The 18,619-nt window shown below is 40.1% G+C and overlaps 1 protein-coding gene across 10 annotated transcripts in view; it reads left to right on the top strand.

Moving 5' to 3' along the window:
- Positions 1-18,619, top strand: part of MICAL2 (microtubule associated monooxygenase, calponin and LIM domain containing 2) — a 111,799-nt gene that overhangs the window by 27,672 nt on the left and 65,508 nt on the right. For 3 of the 10 annotated variants that reach the window (XM_075502122.1, XM_075502123.1, XM_075502124.1), the window contains exons 8-15: positions 799-914; positions 2,166-2,292; positions 2,499-2,589; positions 2,685-2,832; positions 5,054-5,253; positions 5,751-5,863; positions 10,219-10,290; positions 10,881-11,030. In XM_075502122.1, the coding sequence (XP_075358237.1) occupies positions 799-914; positions 2,166-2,292; positions 2,499-2,589; positions 2,685-2,832; positions 5,054-5,253; positions 5,751-5,863; positions 10,219-10,290; positions 10,881-11,030 (1,017 nt within the window). Of the gene's footprint in view, positions 1-798; positions 915-2,165; positions 2,293-2,498; positions 2,590-2,684; positions 2,833-5,053; positions 5,254-5,750; positions 5,864-10,218; positions 10,291-10,880; positions 11,031-12,212; positions 12,318-13,836; positions 14,056-14,278; positions 14,381-14,992; positions 15,125-18,619 lie in introns of all 10 variants that reach the window. The other 7 variants (XM_075502117.1, XM_075502116.1, XM_075502121.1 and 4 more) reach the window with 5 other exon arrangements.

Here is an 18,619-nt window from a genome sequence, read left to right as displayed (position 1 = left end):
CCAAGTAGTCTTTTTTTTTCTTTTTTTCTTCCCTTAATCCAGCTATTCAGTCTACCCTCCAAAATAAACTGTCCTGTCTTACATGTCCTGAAATAATGGTACCTTCTTTGGAATAGATTTTTTTTTTCCTTTTTTCTTTTTTTAATGCCATAGTTTATGTCATAACTAATGCTTGGCTGGCAGTCTCTGGCTGAGATCCTGTTTTGCTTTATGCAAGTTGTATTTCTGTCTGAAAACTGTGAGCTGTGTGTCCTCAGCTTGGGTGCATGGCATAATTTTCCTGACTTCCATCATAGAGAAAAACTTGGTCCAAATTTTTATTGCAGTCTCTTTGCCTTAATATGTTCTCCTTTTCTCTTTCTGAAGTGAAAAGTGTATGTTGCAACTAATTTTTTTTTTTTAAACTCATGCTGACAGCCTGAAGTGTTTGAAAGGATCAGTCCAAAGCAAAATTAGGAGATGAGAAGAAAGGCATCTTTTTTCCCTTTTTTTCCTTGACTAATTCTTGAGTATTGAGTCTTTTTTTTTTTTCCTCAACATTTACCTTTTGAGGTTAAGAAATTTGTTTTTAAATATAGGTGTTAAAAAAAGAAAAAGTGAAAGCAGTCTTTTTCATTACCTAAGACTTGGAGAGAAACATCTGAAAACTGCAAGAGTTGGCTATGTTGTATTTTAACTCTTTCTGGGCTACTTTTCTAAGACAGTATGAAACCCTAGACTCCAAATTCACATTGCAAGTTACTTTTGTAATAAGACCTTAAGAAATGCAAGGAATTAAAATGTAAATGCTTCTTACAGCCCTTCTGGCCAATGGGTACTGGCTGTGCAAGAGGCTTCTTAGCTGCTTTTGATACTGCATGGATGGTGCGGAGCTGGGCTCAAGGAAAACCCCCGTTAGAAATCCTTGCTGAACGGTGAGTGCTGCTTTTGTCTTCTCCATCATTTTCTGTGTTTTAAAGAGTTGCAGAATTGGTAGAAGGCAGTGGAATTCAGAATGCCAACAGGAGAAATATTCTTCTTCACTGCAATGGCATTGGTTTGAAATTATCCATTTCTTCAGGTTACCAAACAACTTACTATAGCAGCAGGCTGTTGCTCTGTTAGCTTCTGCACACTAATACAAGAGATCCAGTGATGTGCATGACATGGGTTTAAATCACTAATTTAAGTGTAATGACTAGAATTAAGGGTGATCCTTAAGGAAATAAACCAAAGATACCTTGTGTCAAAAGACTAACACTCAACCATCTCAGCACCTGGGGTTTTTTTTAATTAAAAAAAAAAAAATTCTGAAACAAGTCTAAATAAATAACAGCTTTCATAGTTGGTATCTGTGATTTTTAACCCTGCGTTTTAGCTTAGTAGCCCTGATGCCCTCTTTAGTTAGACTGATAAATATGTGGCAAAGGAGAATTGCTATAATGGTGCATCATAAGCTTCTCTATGTAATGTCTTTTTGACCAGAGCAAACAATCTGTTGTGCAGTACACCAGCAATCCTGGTGTCGCCATGGTCTCGTGGTTGAAGTTGCTGACTTTGGTCCTGATGGCAACAGCCCTGCTCTGCTACAGCTGCCCAGGCTGTTTCAGGGCAGATACGTAATAGAAATAGTCATGGTTGTGGTAACGCAAGTAGAAACATTACCAAGTACAGCGCTTTGAGAAGTTTTAAGATAGAAGCCTGTGGGATGACTCAAACACGGCATAGTCCAAAATGGAAAATTGAACAGCATAATAAAAAAGGCTGTGGTGGTTATAGGAATTGCAGAATGACGGGATTTAGTGCTGTTATGTGGTAAAGAAGTTACTCCTTGGGTGGACGTTAAAGCAAAACCAGATGACTGAATGATGTAACCTCCTTTTTTTTTTCCTCCTCTTTTTCTTGCTCGCTTCCTGCCTCAGGAAAATATGGGCATAAGTTCTAACAGTCTGTCTTTTTGTTGTCCTTTTCTGTCTGGCATTCTTCTGCTGAGTGGGGATAAGAAATGGGATGGAGGCATTGTGCATTTAGTGCATAACACTTGTCCCAGCAGAATCAAAATAAGGTGCAGGTAGCTGAAAAAAACCCAACCAAACAAACAAACAAAAAAAACCAAACCCCAAACCTCTTTATATAGTAAATATTTATTTTAATCAGTATCTCTTGCATCTTTTTTTCTCTATAAGGGAGAGCATTTATCGACTCTTGCCTCAGACTACCCCTGAGAATATTAACAAGAACTTTGACCAGTATACCATTGACCCGGGAACAAGATACCCGAACTTGAACTCAAGCTGTGTTCGACCTCACCAGGTCAGTACTTAAAAGGCTTGCTTGTGAAATCACAGTTCGTTTTTTGTCCAGGAGAAATAGGGCCACAAGTAGTGCATAAACAAAATCTTCAGGAGACTCCTTAATTTAGATCCAGCTGTTGATAAAGTTAACCTAGAAAGAAAATGCCTTTTTTTTTTCTCTCCGCACAATTCTAACATTATGCTGCCAATTGCTTTTACTTGTAGGTGAGACAATTGTATGTTACCAATGAGTTACAACAGTGTCCTCTTGAAAGAGTAAGCTCCATTAGAAGATCAGTGAATCTCTCAAGACATGGTATGTGACATCTCATGTTTGCTTTGGCTTACTATTTGGAGCCTTCTGAGAATACAAAAACTGATCAAAATGTTTGCTCCCCACTGTAACCACAGAGTCAGATATCCGACCCAATAAGCTTTTGACCTGGTGTCAGAAACAGACAGAAGGGTACCGGAATGTTAATGTCACAGACCTGACTACCTCCTGGAAAAGTGGCCTTGCGTTGTGTGCAATTATCCATCGCTTCAGACCCGACCTCATGTAAGTGACATCTGTAGATCTTGTTGAGTGTAGGATACATTAAGAATTTACCAAAGTATAGTGTAAGACCAACCAGAACAACACTGATAGTCTACAGTCCCCTTTTGTTGCAAGGAGGTGGACACCATTGCAAGGTTTGGGGGATGGGGAGGGTGGGGTTGTTTGTGCTTCGTTTTTTCTGTATGTCCTTGCATGCCATTTAAAATTAAATATATATGCTTTCAAAGAGCTAGGAAGGCTTTGAACTTTATGACTTATGATCATGTTTGTGGGAGTCACATGGCTATTTAAGACAAAAATTGCAGTGCTTGGAGAATGTGAAAGTTGCATTCCCAGGTCCCTGGAGACAGGTTTTTAGTGTATGTTTAAAACCACAGCCATAATGGCACTGTCACGAGGTGCAGAAAAACCCGGATGAGCCTTAAATGAGCCATCCTCGGTGTGTGGTAGTGGTTGGTGTGACAGTCATGTAGGGACATGTTGGGCCATGGAGGTGCACGAGAGATCGTGGTTTTGCACAAGTCTTTGTCCAGAAGAGCGTAGTGCCCTTGCACGTGGGCTATGCAACAAGGGCTGGCCCTTGAAAATGAACTGCTTTAGGGATTGAATGTAAGCCAGCATTCCCCTTTTGACAAGGTTTCTGGGGTCCTAACCCTACAAGACATGACTCCTTATGTGTGAATATTTTGTGAGGTTCCTCGGTTAGATACAAGAGGGTCGGTGTGTAACAGGTGTCAGGAAATGGCAGTTGCTGGCACTGGGTTACTGGGGCTGCTTGATGCAGTCGGTGGTGGGGTGACTCTTCTGTCCTCTCACCAGTCTCCAGAATGCAGCGGATGCATTCTCTTGCCTTCGTACACAGGCCTAGGAGTCATGAATGAATTATTGTCAGCCTCCCTTTATTGTGGATAAAGTCGCGGATGAATTATTGTCAGCCTCCCTTTATTGTGGGTAAACGAAAGAAATGATCGAGCTCTTTTATGAGGTGTGATAAATTGGAAAAAATAGGAGCGATACCCAGGGTGCTTGTTTGTACAGCTTTGCCAGAGGAAGAGCTAACATTCTAAGAATAAGATATTTTTTGCCTCGGGTTAGTTTAAAAAAATGGGAATTATGGATGGCTTTGTGGATATAAGGCGGGGAGAGAGAGTGTAGAAAGCAAAGTAATCTTTGCTGTCTGTGGAAAGCATGTCTCTTAAGCACTGCTCTCTCTAGAAAGTTGATAGATTTATCTTCCTGACCTAACAGACCTCCTGCTGTTTAATTAACATTGTGTTCGGATCTTGTTGGCTTTTTATATTAAATGGGACTGCTGAAGGACTTCGCCGGATGAAAGCGGGGCAGGCAGGAGAGGCGGCTGCCCGTGGGCTGTGGGCAGGGCTGGGGCGGAGGGCTGCCTGCAGACCCCTGGCTCCAGAAATAGGCAGTGTGTGTGGGTGAGGAGCAGAGAGAGAAATTCTTTGGGGGTTCAAAACCTCACATTCCTTATGAGGAGAAAGAAACTACCCTGCCTGGAGCTTTGTAATTTATTCACATGTTTATTTTAATCATGAATTTTGGAAGCTGTTCAAGGGATCAGAGTCTTAGAATAGGTCCCATAGAAAATGGATTAGAGAATGGATAACGCCGTTCCAGATGTGTGATGTACTTATTTAGTGCACTGCTAAATCCAGTTATGACATGGACAAGGTGTCTTCATTCAAACTGCGCGTGTAACATCTGAAAAAGAAAGGTAGTGCCTGTGCATGTGTGTGCGCACACATACAACATGTTTGTTTCATAAAAGGCTAGCCTAAATTTACTCCTCCTGGCTTTGGTGATTTATAGAACTAATCAAAACTAAAAAGTCAATTGCTAACAGGTGAAATCTGTAGTACCACAGCTGTATTTGGAGAGGAAAAAGGTTTCTTAGCACTTCTGAGGAGGAATTGCATTTTTTCATAAATAAGGGAATCCTTTTTCATGGGACTACATCAAAATCCAGTTCAGTGAAACAGCGTTTAAATTACATTTCTGGCAAAGCCAGGATTCGTAATAACGGGATTTGTATGAGACTTTTACTTTTGGCACTGTGTAGACTCTGTAGCTTTGACCTAGTGAAACGCCTGTGCCCTCATTCATGGTGCTGTTCTGCACCTCTCCAACGGGCAAGGGAGCACCGCATGTTTCCGAGGGGAGCAGAAAGCAAACCGCCACTGATGCCGGTGTGTTGTCCCCGCAGCGACTTCGATGCTCTGAACGAAGAGGACGTTGTCAAAAACAACCAGCTGGCGTTCGATGTTGCTGAGCAGGAGTTTGGGATCCCCCCTGTGACGACGGCGAAGGAGGTGGGGTCGGCCGGGGAGCCCGACAAGCTCAGCATGGTCATGTACCTCTCCAAGTTTTACGAACTGTTCAGGGGCACACCTCTGCGGGCAGTAGGTAAGCTGAACCCAGGCTGCTCCTAATTCTTGCAAGTTTGGGGAGCAGAAGCACTTCATCCAGGCTGCTTGTGAGCACTGCTCTTGAGCCAAGAGTCCTTTCCCAGCTGAGTCTTTCTGGCGTGCGAGCATGCCTGCTTCTGTCTGCAATAGTTACCTTGTGCTTAAAAAAGCAAAGAGGGAAAAACGTGATTGAAGACCAGGGTTTTGTGGGTCCTTGGTGGTTTCAGAGAACAGCAGCTGGATAACTGCAGCTTGACATCATGAAGTTCATGTATCAGGTCGTTAGGGTGATTCTCTGGTAAGGATGACTGCATACAGCATGTCCATGCCCGGGTGTTTCTCTTCCTTTCTTAAAAAGTCACCCTACGTTGTATGTATTTACTTTTGTTTGCCAGGGTTTCTTATTACCAGCACTCAACTGGAAAGTTCTGGCTTAGTCAAAGTATTTAAAAAAGAAACCTGAATAAATATCCTAAGCAGTCATTTTTTGAACAGATGCTGGCGACAAGCAAAATGGAGAAAACAATGACCTTTGTTCAGCAAAATCATCGAACTTCATATTTAATAATTACATCAATTTAACTTTACCAAGAAAACGAGTACCAAAGGTAAGTTGTGAAGGAAGACTTGCCCTATAAATCTTTCTTTTAAACAGATGAAAATAAACTGTCAGGCTCAGAAATACGGGTTTTATGTATATCCTACTATTAAAAGACCTGTAGAAGGAGATTTTTTGAGCATAGTAAAAAAGTAAAATAAGATTTCACAGTAAACAAAGCTAACACACACATGCATACTCAATCATTATGATGTTTGTGAGGATAAAACTGAAGCATTGTCAGTGTCAAATTGCTGAAGCATTAATAATAGTCCCAGTTAAGTGTTCTCTGTAAATGCGAGATTTTGAATCATAGTGAGAATTTGGGTGTACTTGAGAAGAATTTGGATTCGTTGTCCATGCCAATCTTCTTCAGTGTAGGTAAACGTGAGGGGAGGAGGAAGTTTTAATTGGTGTGTTTATAAGTTGTGGTTTTCAACTTGAAATTTTTGAGATCTTGGCTCCATTACCTGTATTGTCTTTTATGTTTTATTTTTGGAAATTTTTCAAAAGGTGTTTTTAGGAGGTTTTATGCAGTGCTAGATGCTAAATTTTATATTTTTGTTGGGGACACTGTTTTTTGGTTTGGTTTTTTTTTCTGTTTGGGGTTTATTTTTTTGAGATGGGAAAGTCTGGATTTTTTCTGGGCTATTTCTGCCTTTAAAGAAAAATAGTACTGTAGTTCTGTATTCCTAGAGTTAAATATACAGCTATAATATATATCAGTTCAAATGATCACTGGTATGCTAGAATGCTTATCGATTGGGCGGGGGTGCTGTTTTTTAACTAAAGCAGTGATTTGAACAGTTTGTGGATGCTGTCAAGGTTTTGGACGAAAGCTTTCAAATCCTTATAGACGTATAAAGCCTGCAACGGTGACAAACAGGGGGCAGGTTGACTAACATGACTCTGAGATAATGATCTCTTAGTCATACTCATACACTTTTCTCTCTTGGTCACTTATTAATGAAAATTTATTGACATGCCCAGTTTATGTCCCTGTATAAAACACATCCATGCCCATATATGTTGTGATTAAAGACTTCAGGGCCTTGAAGAGTTATGGAGACCTGAGTTAATACTGTCTGGCATAGGAATGTGTGCAGTGAGAGTATTGTCTATGTGTTTCTGAATGGATTATAACTTCAAAAGTTTTACATGATTTAATTTAAAAGTTCCTCTAATTAAATTATTCAGTAATAAACTGTTTCACCTTCTGCCTATTCATTAACTTGCTCCTCTTCTGAAAGGAGACCTTGAGGAGGGGCTTTGCTTTCACAGCCAAGCCTACCTTCATTTTAACTTCAATTTAAATGGGGAGTGTCTGCACAACCTGGCTCAGAGGCAGCAGTGTCTCAAGTCCAACTGTTGCAGATTAACCAGCACAAGTTAGACAGCAGCATGTACTCCTCCACCAAAACGCATTTAACTTCTGCATTTTCTGAAACACAGCTTAATGCAAAACTGTTCCAGGTTTTGAGTTTCCTGGGCTAGCCAGAAACTGTATATCAACTACGATGATTCTCTGAAGTTTGTTCTTTGGGTTTTTTTCTTTTTTTTCTTTTTTTCTTTTAAACAGACCTCCTTAATGCTTAACTGTATTGCTTCATTTACACCTATGCAGAGTTTTGCCTGCAAAAGTACAGATTTCCTACTTCTTTTGGAATTCAGTGTCCTTAATAAAAGTTCAGGTGTACATGTATGTACTGCATTTCTCAGAATTTTAATATATTGCTTTTTAAATTTGTTGCTATCTTGTCTTCTTAGTTTTGGTAGAAATGTGATTTTCCCCCCACACACACACCTGAAGAATTACTCTAGAATTTCCAGATATTTCCTAGACTGACTTACATCTTGAATATTTTCATCCACAAACACATTTTCAAAAGCTGTGGACAGTCAATTGCCCAGTAACCTCATATATCCTTCTCAGGAAATAACTTTTCCCTGCCATCCACATATACACCAAACCAAGTGACATGTTTCCCAGCTAACCAAGTAGTGAGAAACCGAATAGGCAAAATAAACATTGCTTTCTCTTGTGGGTGACTTCTTTAGAAGAAAAACCTTTTTCATGACCACAATGTTGTTGTTTTTCCATGAGTTATTTGCAGAAGTAAATAGACTTTTAGTAGCAGGGAGAGCTTTCCATTACTAAGCCGAACAGCCCTCTGACTAACCTCCCGTCATGAAATAAGCCTTCTGTTGCAACAGGAGGTATAGTTCTTGGCACTACATGAAAGCATGAGGTGATTTGCTTGACGGGCCCCTTTGGTTTCACACTACAGGGGCTCGTTTGAAAGGAGAGTGGAAACGATATTTTCCAAATCAGCTTGGGGAGCAGAACTGTCAAGACCTTGTTTTGTACGAGGCTTTGCAGCCCTGTCGTGGATGGGGCAAGGAACTTAGCAAGAAACACAGTACTCGGTTTAGGACAGAGACTTGCGAGTGCCGTAACTGTCTGAAACTAGCTGGGAAATGAAGCTCCTTGGAAAGCAACTGCTTGAGTTAAGAGTTTGGCTGCGGCTTCAGTTTTATGGTTCTTTCCCCTGCAAAAAGTGGTGTTGAGCATTATCCAGGCATGACAGTAGGAGAGCACTCGGATATCGCAGAGTCCAAAACCAGCCGGGGTAACAGAGCGTCGCTTGCTAAACTTTCCGCACCATCTAGTTTGTCCTTTTATTTGGCTGGAAGAGAGATCCTTATCTGGGCGCGGGTTGTGAGAGACCAGGAAGGGGGGTCTGGAGCTGGGGTAGCTGTTCTGGCAGCGCGTGCTGGGCTGGATAATGTTTTCCATTCTCCTATGAGTGTCAGCTAGGCTGGACAGGAACCGAGATTTCCTGTGCTCCAGACTAATAAATGAATGGAGGTGTTTACACAATAAAGGGCACAATCCTTTTTCTTGGAGTTTTGCTAGGCAATTAAATTGCTTTGTCTTTCACTTCTTTGTAAATACGTTAATTAAATCTTTTATGTAAGATTTTTGAAAGGCAACATCTTGTTTGCTCCATTCGACTTAGGCAAATTCTGCTTTTATGTGGTACAGATTATTACACAGAATACACTGTGCTGTATGTTGTTCACTGTTCCTTGGTAGACTAATGATTATAGGCAGTGTAAAGCTAGGTTACTGAGAGCTCGTGCTTGAAAGACAATGTACCAAACGTACAAAGTAATCAAAATACTGTCAGCTGATTCTTTTTGGTGTTTGCCCAGAGTTGTTTGGGATTACTTCTATTCACTGCGTAATGATTTATTATAAACAGCGTATATGTTAAAAGGAAGCCTGTATTCTTTGATCTTTCTCTCTTTATTCTTTTTTCTTTTTTTAAGTTGGCTGAGCAATCACTAAGTTACAGCATGGGCAAATGCAAATAAGTGGAAGGTAGTTTATAGTTCATAAAATATAACCTAACATGACGTTTATCGGACAAAAAATCTCTCCATTGTAACAATTCTTCAAGACTGAATTTAATAAGAACTGATACAAATTTTTAAGCGTTGACTGTTTTGCAAGTTTGTGCGGACTGAGTATGAAGTATTATTTATTGTTTGTGTAATCTCTAGTTCAGTAAAATAATTGAACATGTGCATAGCTTGAGCACAAAATAGGCAATTCGGTTGCTTAAGTACTGTAATGTAAAGCTATAGTCAGAGAGATGAACCTTACAAGGGAGACAGACCTTTAAGGCAGACAATAATTGCTCCAAAAAAGGAGATATGTCTGCACTAAGAACACATGGTCTGCACGCTGATGTCTAGGTTAAGAGATGTGGAGGCTATAGTGAAAGAGTGAGGGGTTTTTTTATTAACAAAATATATGTATAAAAATATATATAAAAATATATATATTTATATATATAAAAAATATATAAATATATATATATATAAAATATTTATACGGAAACCAGTGTAGTCTAGATTAAAATTCACAGAATAACTGATGCTGTAATGCCTTTTTCTTCAAGGATGCGCTAGTGCTTTGTGAACTATAAGCTCTTTAGTACTGGAAGAGGTAAGCACCAATGTTGTAGAGCCTGTGTTCAACAGTGTACGAGCGTGTATTTTCACCCGTCGGAGTCCCATGGGCGTTCCCAGTCAGGGGTTACAGGGCAGCTTTTCCATACGCGATGACTGCCACGAGGGCCACCGGGCTCCTCGCACGAGGAACCATCCTGCTGAGCTGGGGGCCCTGAGGAGGTGCGCCAGTGCAGTGAGGACCCCCGTGTGCTGGCACTGTTTGCCTGGGGAGGCCAGACCACACTTTCCTGGTTATGAAAGTTAATATCCTGGGAGGAACTGCTTGGGTAAATCTGGTAACTGGTGCAGTAAACCATAGAACTTGTCTTGGCTTTACTCTTTCAGGTTGAAGGGAAAACGGAAGAAAAGGAGACTAACAAAAGACGTCGAAAAGGTCTTTTTGGTGTCTTCGAGGAGGTTGGTGTTCAGTGGTGTCGACACATATCCAGCTCCTGGCTGAGCACTAGAGCTGAGGAAGCAGCAGAAGTTGAGGGGCCAGGGCTTGGCCTCTTGTTCTTGCGGGGAACAAAAAGCCTCTCCCCTTAAAACCTGGAATTTGCTGTGGTGTACACTAAGGAAGAGCTAAACTTATTTAAATCATTTGGTAGGGAGAAGAGCATTACCTAAATTGTACTGGTTTTCTTTCTGACCCAAGAACATCTAAGGTATTGGGGTTTTTTTTCCTTTTCCCAGCTCAGTTATTTAAACAAATTTTTGTTTGAAGAGTTTGCATTGCAGCTTGGTTCCCAGCCCCTCTCTGATTAGTTACCTTTGTGACTCTGCTTTATCACCAGCACCAATTCGTGTTTCCTTTTTACTGTGCTCTGGGACCAAAGAAAATGTTTTTTTGGTGACTTTTGCATGCTAAACAGTGCCATTTTTAATATACTGTAGACTATATTTCCTTTTACCCTTTGCTGATAAGGATGTTATCTCTCTCTTTCTCTCTCTTTTCCTGAGTGTCATAGGTAAACTCGAGGAAAACATAGTTTGTTGTTTCCTTGCAGGCTTCAGGCTTTTCAAGCCAAGGGACAAATGCTGGGAAAGAACAGAGTGATGGCAGAGAAGGAATGAACCAGAATAAAGTTAAATCAATGGCAACTCAACTGTTGGCAAAGTTTGAAGAGAATGCTCCAAATACAATTTTTAGGAGGCAGGTAGGTCATAGATGAACATAAAAGTAATCTCTGAAATTAAACTGTAGTCCCTCCTTGTGAACGTGATGCAGATTTCCAAGGGAAAAAATGGATCTGTTACGTGTTTGAAGTGGGTTGTCTTTTTTTATACTTTATGTAAATTAAAGGTATTCCTGTCAATACTTAGTGAACAAATATGACTAATGTAGATTGACTAATGCATATTAATATAATGTATTAATATCTATTATATTAATAAAGTGTAGTGGAACTGCAATGTCTAGAAATCTCTTGTAAGCCAGTCTGTAGAATTTTTGCTTTGTGTGGAAGTCCAAGCTGGCTGCATATGGTATTGCAGAAGGACTTTTTTTTCCCTGTATTCTATGAATAAAGGACACTACATATCCAGTGGAATCTTTCTTTGTGGAAAATTTAGAAAGCGTAAGAAGGGAACCTAATCTTTTGCAAGATGTGTCCAGCTGCCATTTCCATTCCTAAAGTAGGCATAATGGAATGTATTTGTACATTCCACAGCGTTTTCATTGTTGTTGTTAGTGTGACTAGTGCTGTTTTAAAAATAATCCCATGCTGTTAAGGTAGGGGTGATAAGCTCAAAAATCACACTTCAGCCAGTGAGATGGTTTGAGTCAGCTGAGTTTGGATCTGTCACCTAACAGATCTGAAGGAAGGATGAGCAAGGTGTCGAGGTTCTGTCAAGGGTGGTGGCTTTCTTAATTCTTTGTGCTTGTATCCATTTGTTTATTTACATATTTAAGTCCTCCAGAAGTGTAGGCTTTATAGATGTCAAGTGACTTTCTCAGTCCATGAACACTGTTGTTTACGCTCTACCTGGCTACTTGTCAATGCCCTGAGCTTTCTGCGTGTGATACGAGTGCAGAGGTTTGCTTGGCCATGTTGAAGGAAGCCTCGGTGCGTTACCTTTATGGTTATCTTTAAGATCATAACCTCTCTTAAAGAATACTGAATGTGCTGACTTTTAAGTATATCTTTGATGGTAGAAGGGGTTAATAAAATGGGTAGGTGACAAAAATCTGCAAAACGTGTTGTTAAGCTCCATAGTAACGTGTTTTTTAAAAGCAGGTTTTATTTCTTTCTGCCTCAAAAGATCCTTGAATCCTATTTACTGTCTTCCTTTTTTGTTTTTTCCACTCTGTCTTTATAATTTTAAAAATGCTTTACAAGGAGCTAATAGATAGACCAGCCCTGCTCTCTTCTGACCCTCCTGTTAATCCTCGCTTTGCTAAACCTAAGGATCCAAGTCTTCTTCCACCTCAACCAAAAAGGCAGGTAGGAACTCATATGGGTAGCACCTGAAAAGCACACCATTTCTCTTACTGCTGGGAACTCAATGTTATTGTGTAACTACAGAATATATAAAACAATATTTGGATGTAATCTGCAGAGTTAACAGATATATTTAGCTGAGAATTGTGAAAACCACATTAAAGTTTAAGGCTATTTTACACCTGTTTGACCAGATGAGAAAACTATTTGAAAGAATTAGTAACTGTGTGGAAAAACATAGGTGTTGATTTCTGTGTTATCACATCTAGGCTCCAAATTGTATAAATATAATTACATAGCTACATTTAACGTGCGAGAAAACTACAGCAGTACCTGAAAAGATGTCTGTGCATGTGCTCGATGCTTTGGGCTGTTGTAATGATAAGGCAAAGGGAGTTTTTCACCCCGAGGAACCTGGCAAAAATGTCTAAGATAAAAGCTTGAACATTGAAAAACTGATATTGATGCCCAGGGTTTTTTTAATTTCTTTAAGTAGAACTTGTGATAAGAATTTCTGCTGAAAGCTCTTTTGTGGCATCATATACATGGGGCAAAATTTTTGAATACATTGTCTAAATTTTTCTCTTAGTAGTTCCAATGAAAGAAATCTCATATCAAATAGTATTGACATTCACTTTACATTAGAGTTTTAAATGGAAGTAAATATCCTGTAGTGGCATTTCAAGAGTAGTCTGCAGTGAAATGAGATTGGCATTGCATGTGGAAATCTGCAGATCAGCTCGATGAAAAATGCAGATTCGTAAACCAGTTGAGAATTGTTGTTTTAAAGGCAGGTATGCTATCCTGAAACATCAGGAGCACGTTGCAAGTTGATTGGCATTAGGTTTTTTAGTTTTAATTCTGAGAAATTTGGAAAGTTCTGTATTTATTTGAATTGGACAAATAGGATGAAGTAAAAAACTGTCATGAAAAGACCAACTGTGGAAGGTCATTTTAAAGACTGAATTTGATAAAGCTGAACTGGTTCAAATGTTTCATTTACTTCAAAAGCTATTTTATATAAAGATTCAAATTCAGAGACCTATTATAAACTCCTCAGAAAATGTTTTAAATCTGAACATTATAGCTTTGCTTGGGTCGGACTAGATCTAGAATTATGCCAAAAACTACTGTTGACATTCTTACAATTTGATTGTAAGTTTAGTTGCAGGCAGTTGTGATGCTAAAAAAAAAAAACAACCCAAACCTTTGCTGAAAACCCTAGAAGGAAATGTAGTGTCATGTTCTTTTGCACTGATGCTATCTGGGATTATTCATAAAAACTGAGACAAACATAAAGAAGGATGTCAAGACCTGCGTAAGCTATGTAGGACTGATTTATTTCAGTGCATGGACACAAGCATCAGCGATGCAGTCGATAGCGTGCAAAGAGTGATGCGAGAACACTTTATTTCTAGTTATGTGCATGACTGTGCTGCGCTTTCGGAAGCATCCCTAAAAGCTGCATATATTGCATGGTAGTGCAGAAAGCAGATTTTTTTTCACTTCAAGTGTTTCCCAGTTTCAGGTGGTAGCTAGGAGTGAACACGAGGTCAGGGAACCCAAACAGTCTTTAAATGGTTCTGATCATATGGCCAGGAGAGCAAAGACTGTACAAAAAACAGATACCCAACCCAGTCTGTCAGAAACCTCTGAAAATCTGTCATCTGCCTGTTCTGCCGCATTTGTACTTTCTGGAGTGCTTGAGCGTCTTCAGCACCTGGAGGAAAAAATGAAACAGGTGACAAGCAATTTCTTTTCTTTTCTGTCTCTTAACTGCATATGTTTATCTGTATACTGTATTTTCCCTGGATATCCTGGCTTTTTCTCTGTTGACGTTAGGTTATATTAAGGCAATAAAAGGTCTTTCTACAAACTTGCTGTATTCTGATGATGTATGTGACATTAACTGAAATCTCTCTCTCTTTCTTTTCTTGGCTTTCCTTCCCTGGCTCTTGTTGCAGAAAAGAGCTCAGACCATAGCAAATAGGGAATTCCATAAAAAGAACATTAAAGAGAAAGCAGCACATCTTGCCTCAATGTTTGGATACATGGAGTTTCCAAAGGTGAATATTAGGTTTTGCACCTGAGGAACTGCTGAGTTAAAAGGTGTATAAGAATTCATGGGGGGAAAAAATTGCAGTGGTTTTGTTTTTAACTTTCCTTTCATCCTGGGTGGATCTGAAATGTGAATTCCACTGAAACTGGTAAAAAGCTTTGTTTAAATATTATTGCATGATTTAATTGAGGTAAAACATGATCTAAATCATGAAGCTAGTCAGAGTACTTTAGCACGAGAGAAATGTGTCAGAATAAACCATGTCTTGTGCTTAAGTATACACTGGTAGCTCACAGTTTCTGATGAACCGGTGAGCAGTAGCTCTTAGTCAGTGCAGTCTGGCATTCCTTATGTTTTGTTATGCTTTCTCCCAGCACTATCTTACCTTATTGCCCACTGTAAATATTTTTGGTAAGAAAACTGAGTACAATAATATCATTTGCCATGAAGGTTTTGCTGTGATGGTTTCCATGGCTCCTCACTGTGCAGAAATAGAGAAAAGAGCAGAATTGTAATTATTATCTTTCTATTTTTTTGATGCATGACCGTGGAATTATTTTCTTAACCTGTGCTAATGTCACTGTCTCTTGGGTAACTCTCCTGTTTCTGCTCTACACAGAATAAGCTACCTACTAAAGGCTTATCCCATTCTCAGCCCCCAACTCCCTCTTGCCCTCCACCTCATGATTCAGCTGCTGCCTCTTCTCCATCATCTGTCGGTTCAGCTTCCCCTGCTGTTCCTTCTAGACAGGTACTCTGTTAACAGATTTTTCTTGTAAAATCCAAACTTGCGCTAAAGCTGCTTGAGAAATGGCTTGGATGGAAGGTGCTGCCAGCAGCTCTGTTGTATAGGTTGCATTTCAGATTTGAATCAAACTTTTTGTTCACCGTTGTTAATTCTGCATGTTTGTAAGAGGAAAGTCATTGTTAAAAATAGTTCAGGTAGAAAGCTAAAGAACAGAGCAAATAGTTCACAAAATTTTTGCTTCAATTCTGAAAATTTTGCATTTCTGCTTATTTTAAACATTCTGTTGCTGGATAATACCACAGGCATGCCTAGCAGAGAGAGAGCTTCTCGTTGTATAGCTAACTGGATGTTATGGGATTGTATGGGAAGTTGTTCTTGGGTGGTATTTGTGTTTCTTTTCATAAGAATATCTGTGTGGACTACAGGGAAGAACCTGCACAATAATGGTTATTTTAACTAGAGGACGTATCTTAGAATTGTGTGAGCACTTGTCGATACAGACAGATTTTATTGTTGTTTTGTTTGTTTACTTATTTGTACTTTAAACTTGCTTCTGCACTTTAATTGCTAGAATACAGTTCTTTGTAATGGCAAACTTTACAGAGGCAACTTGCATACTCTGAATGCAATCAATTAGATAACACTTGAATCAGAGATATTCAGCTCTTACGACTTATGCTGATGTTACAATGGGCTGTGCTTTTATCTGTGGAAGATAAGATGACATCGGCTTCTAACTTACCTCAATTAAAATCCTTCTAAAACAAGGGGAGTTTGATATTTTTCCCCTTTTCAGGGCAGGTAAAGGCCCAGGTTCCTTTTCCTTCACCCACAGATCATGCAGCAGCAGTCTGGGAACACTGCAGTATTGAATAGGGTGGATGTGGAAATAAAGGTGGACAAATCAAGTTTCTAGAAGTATTGAAGGTGACTAATGTGACCCAGTGCAGGTGCTGCTGGAGCTGGTGGCTCTGCTGCCTGCCACACAAAAGAAGTGCTATTCAGCAACAGTGGGTACTGTCTCCATTTACTGTAAGGAAGGGCAAAGCATTCTGCTTGCTTTTGTTGTATTTAAATAACAATAGTTTTATGAAATACTCATGAGTATTGCCCAACGTCAGGTAAGCCGTGGCTGGAGGTAATTTCCCATCTGGTGGGCGTTCAGCGGGATCATTTAGTGGAATCGGTCTAGATCTTTTTAGGTTATTTTGCACCATATTGTTGATGCTGGTTGGAAATGGGGCTCACAGCCTCAGCAGTAACTGAGCAGATAGATACTGAGCTGACTTGCAGTTTGCAAAGGCATGTTCCTCAGTTGAGAGAGAGCTGTGTTGAAAAGACTCCCTTCCTCTCATTCCCCAGGAAAATACAGGCCACACAGCCCTTCAAGGACACTGCAAGCCGAGCAGGTGCCTTACTACGGTAATCCCCTAATTCCCTTCAGCTTCAAAATAATTCCTTTGCCTGGATTTACCTCTTACTTTTTATGACCTAGGAGGTATAACATGTGATGGGTTTTAAGGTTTCCAAAATGTTGGGGCTTGTTGCTCATTTGATTTGGAGAACTATTGTGACAGTGTGAAGAGAATGAAAAAAAAAAAAAACAAACCCAAAACCAATGTGAACAACACTTTAGAACATGAGAACTAGGCTCCTAATCATATGGAAACTCTGTGAGCGATAATTTTACTGGGGATTTTAAAAGTTTTTCTTTGAGAAGATTTGGCCTGAACAATCATTTTTGGACGTTTTAATTCACCTGCATTTTGTTTAAAGTGCACTCACAGCCTTCTATTAGTTTGCTGTTGTATTTAAATGGTGTAGCAATAGTTTGTTGTGTCTTGATTTCACTCAGGCTGAGTTTACTTTAATTGAAAATGCTCTCTCCAGAGGTAATGGCAGAATGCAGCACAGCTGAGGCAAGAAGATCTTGTTCTGTCACCAGTACAGTAAATATACCTTTATCTCATTTGGTAAATATTTGGCTGTTTAGGTAGGACTACATATATTCTTTGGCAGATCTACATGCGTGAACATCTTGATGCCTAGCATACTGCTCCGTAGGGTTGTACAGGCTCGTGTCCCCTTGTACAGTGTATGCACTACATACGTCTAGACATGGTGCATTTGGCATGCCATATCTGGGACGTTTTAAATAGCAGGTCTGATAATGAACAGGTAAACTTACTTTTCGCCACTTTGAGGCAGATGCGGTAATAGAAAGCTGAGACAAATGAACCCCAAGTGGCGATGGATTACTGCAGATATTTAAATGGAAAAGGTAGTAAGTTGATTTAAAAAAAAAAAAGGGGGGGGGTTGTGCAAAACTCCTGCTTGAGTTTCCTTTCCAGGGTTGCCAGCTGAGTACAAGTGACGTTGTTGGTGCTGCCCTTGCTGCAGGGGTAACTCGGAGGGAGCGGAGGGGTTGGACGGGGTCAGTCCGCCATGGTGTCTGCAGAAGGCTGTTGCGGAGAAGGGGAGGGTGCCAGTCCTCCATGCCCACTGTTGGCACAGTAAGGGGTGACGGACGGTCACCGTGGAAATGGAGATTCAGATCAGGCTTGGGAATAGGGGACCCTTGAATGGTAAGGAGCAGGGTGCTGGGGGAGGCCTGCAGTCTGCAGGACGGACACCTTTTGGAGCAGGTAATGGCAACGTGCACTGAGTTTACACAAGTGAAGTGGATCCTGCCCTGGGGACAGGGGATGGACTCAGTGGACCTTTGGACCTGTGTCCAGGACCGTTATTTGCGTTGGTGATGTGCTGGTGAAGTGTCAATGGATGTGCAAGACTTCTGTTCTCCGTACTATTCATGTGCTGTGAGGTCGATTCAGTCCTGTGATATTCCCGGTACTTTAGTTTTACCTCTCTTTGGCAACTTAAGTTCTGTTCCTCTTCAAGTTACACAGGCCATGTTTTGGCTTACCTTTTGTTATTTCTCAAGCAAAAATTTTCCAAGAAGCAGATTTCTTGCTGCTGTTTATACTGTAAGAGTATTAAATCTTCAGGGAACACCTGCTGCAGCCTTGATTTCATAACAAGCAATCTGTTCGTGCCCTTTGTGGTTAAATTGTTGTCCCCATGTTTTATCTTTTAAGATTGCACACTTTTCAGAACATGAAAATTTTATCATGCTCTATAAAACACTGGCTAAATGTGCAGCACTATATAAATAAAATTTGATAATATTTCAGGTACGCAGTGCACATTTTCAAGTACTGTGCATGATAATTTAACAATATGTTTGGACCGCTCTGCTGTGAATACGTACCAGTAATTGCCTGTGTCTGTATTATCTTGAGGGTGGGGTTGTAGGACTCAGAATTTGTATTTCTGGTCTCTGTTCTGAGAGATATCACTAGGTAAGTCTAGACTTCAGTATGAAAAAGGGCTTCAGGATTGGTAAGCCAACAGAAAGAGCTCCCTCATGTCACTCTCAGTGTTTCTGCTTTTTCCCAGCAGAAGAACAGAAGATAATAGAAGTATTTTGAGTTTTGT

The sequence above is a fragment of the Mycteria americana genome, chromosome 5 (assembly GCF_035582795.1).
Source record: "Mycteria americana isolate JAX WOST 10 ecotype Jacksonville Zoo and Gardens chromosome 5, USCA_MyAme_1.0, whole genome shotgun sequence".
Taxonomy (NCBI): Eukaryota; Metazoa; Chordata; class Aves; order Ciconiiformes; family Ciconiidae; genus Mycteria; species Mycteria americana.
This window is presented reverse-complemented; position numbering and strand designations above follow the sequence as displayed.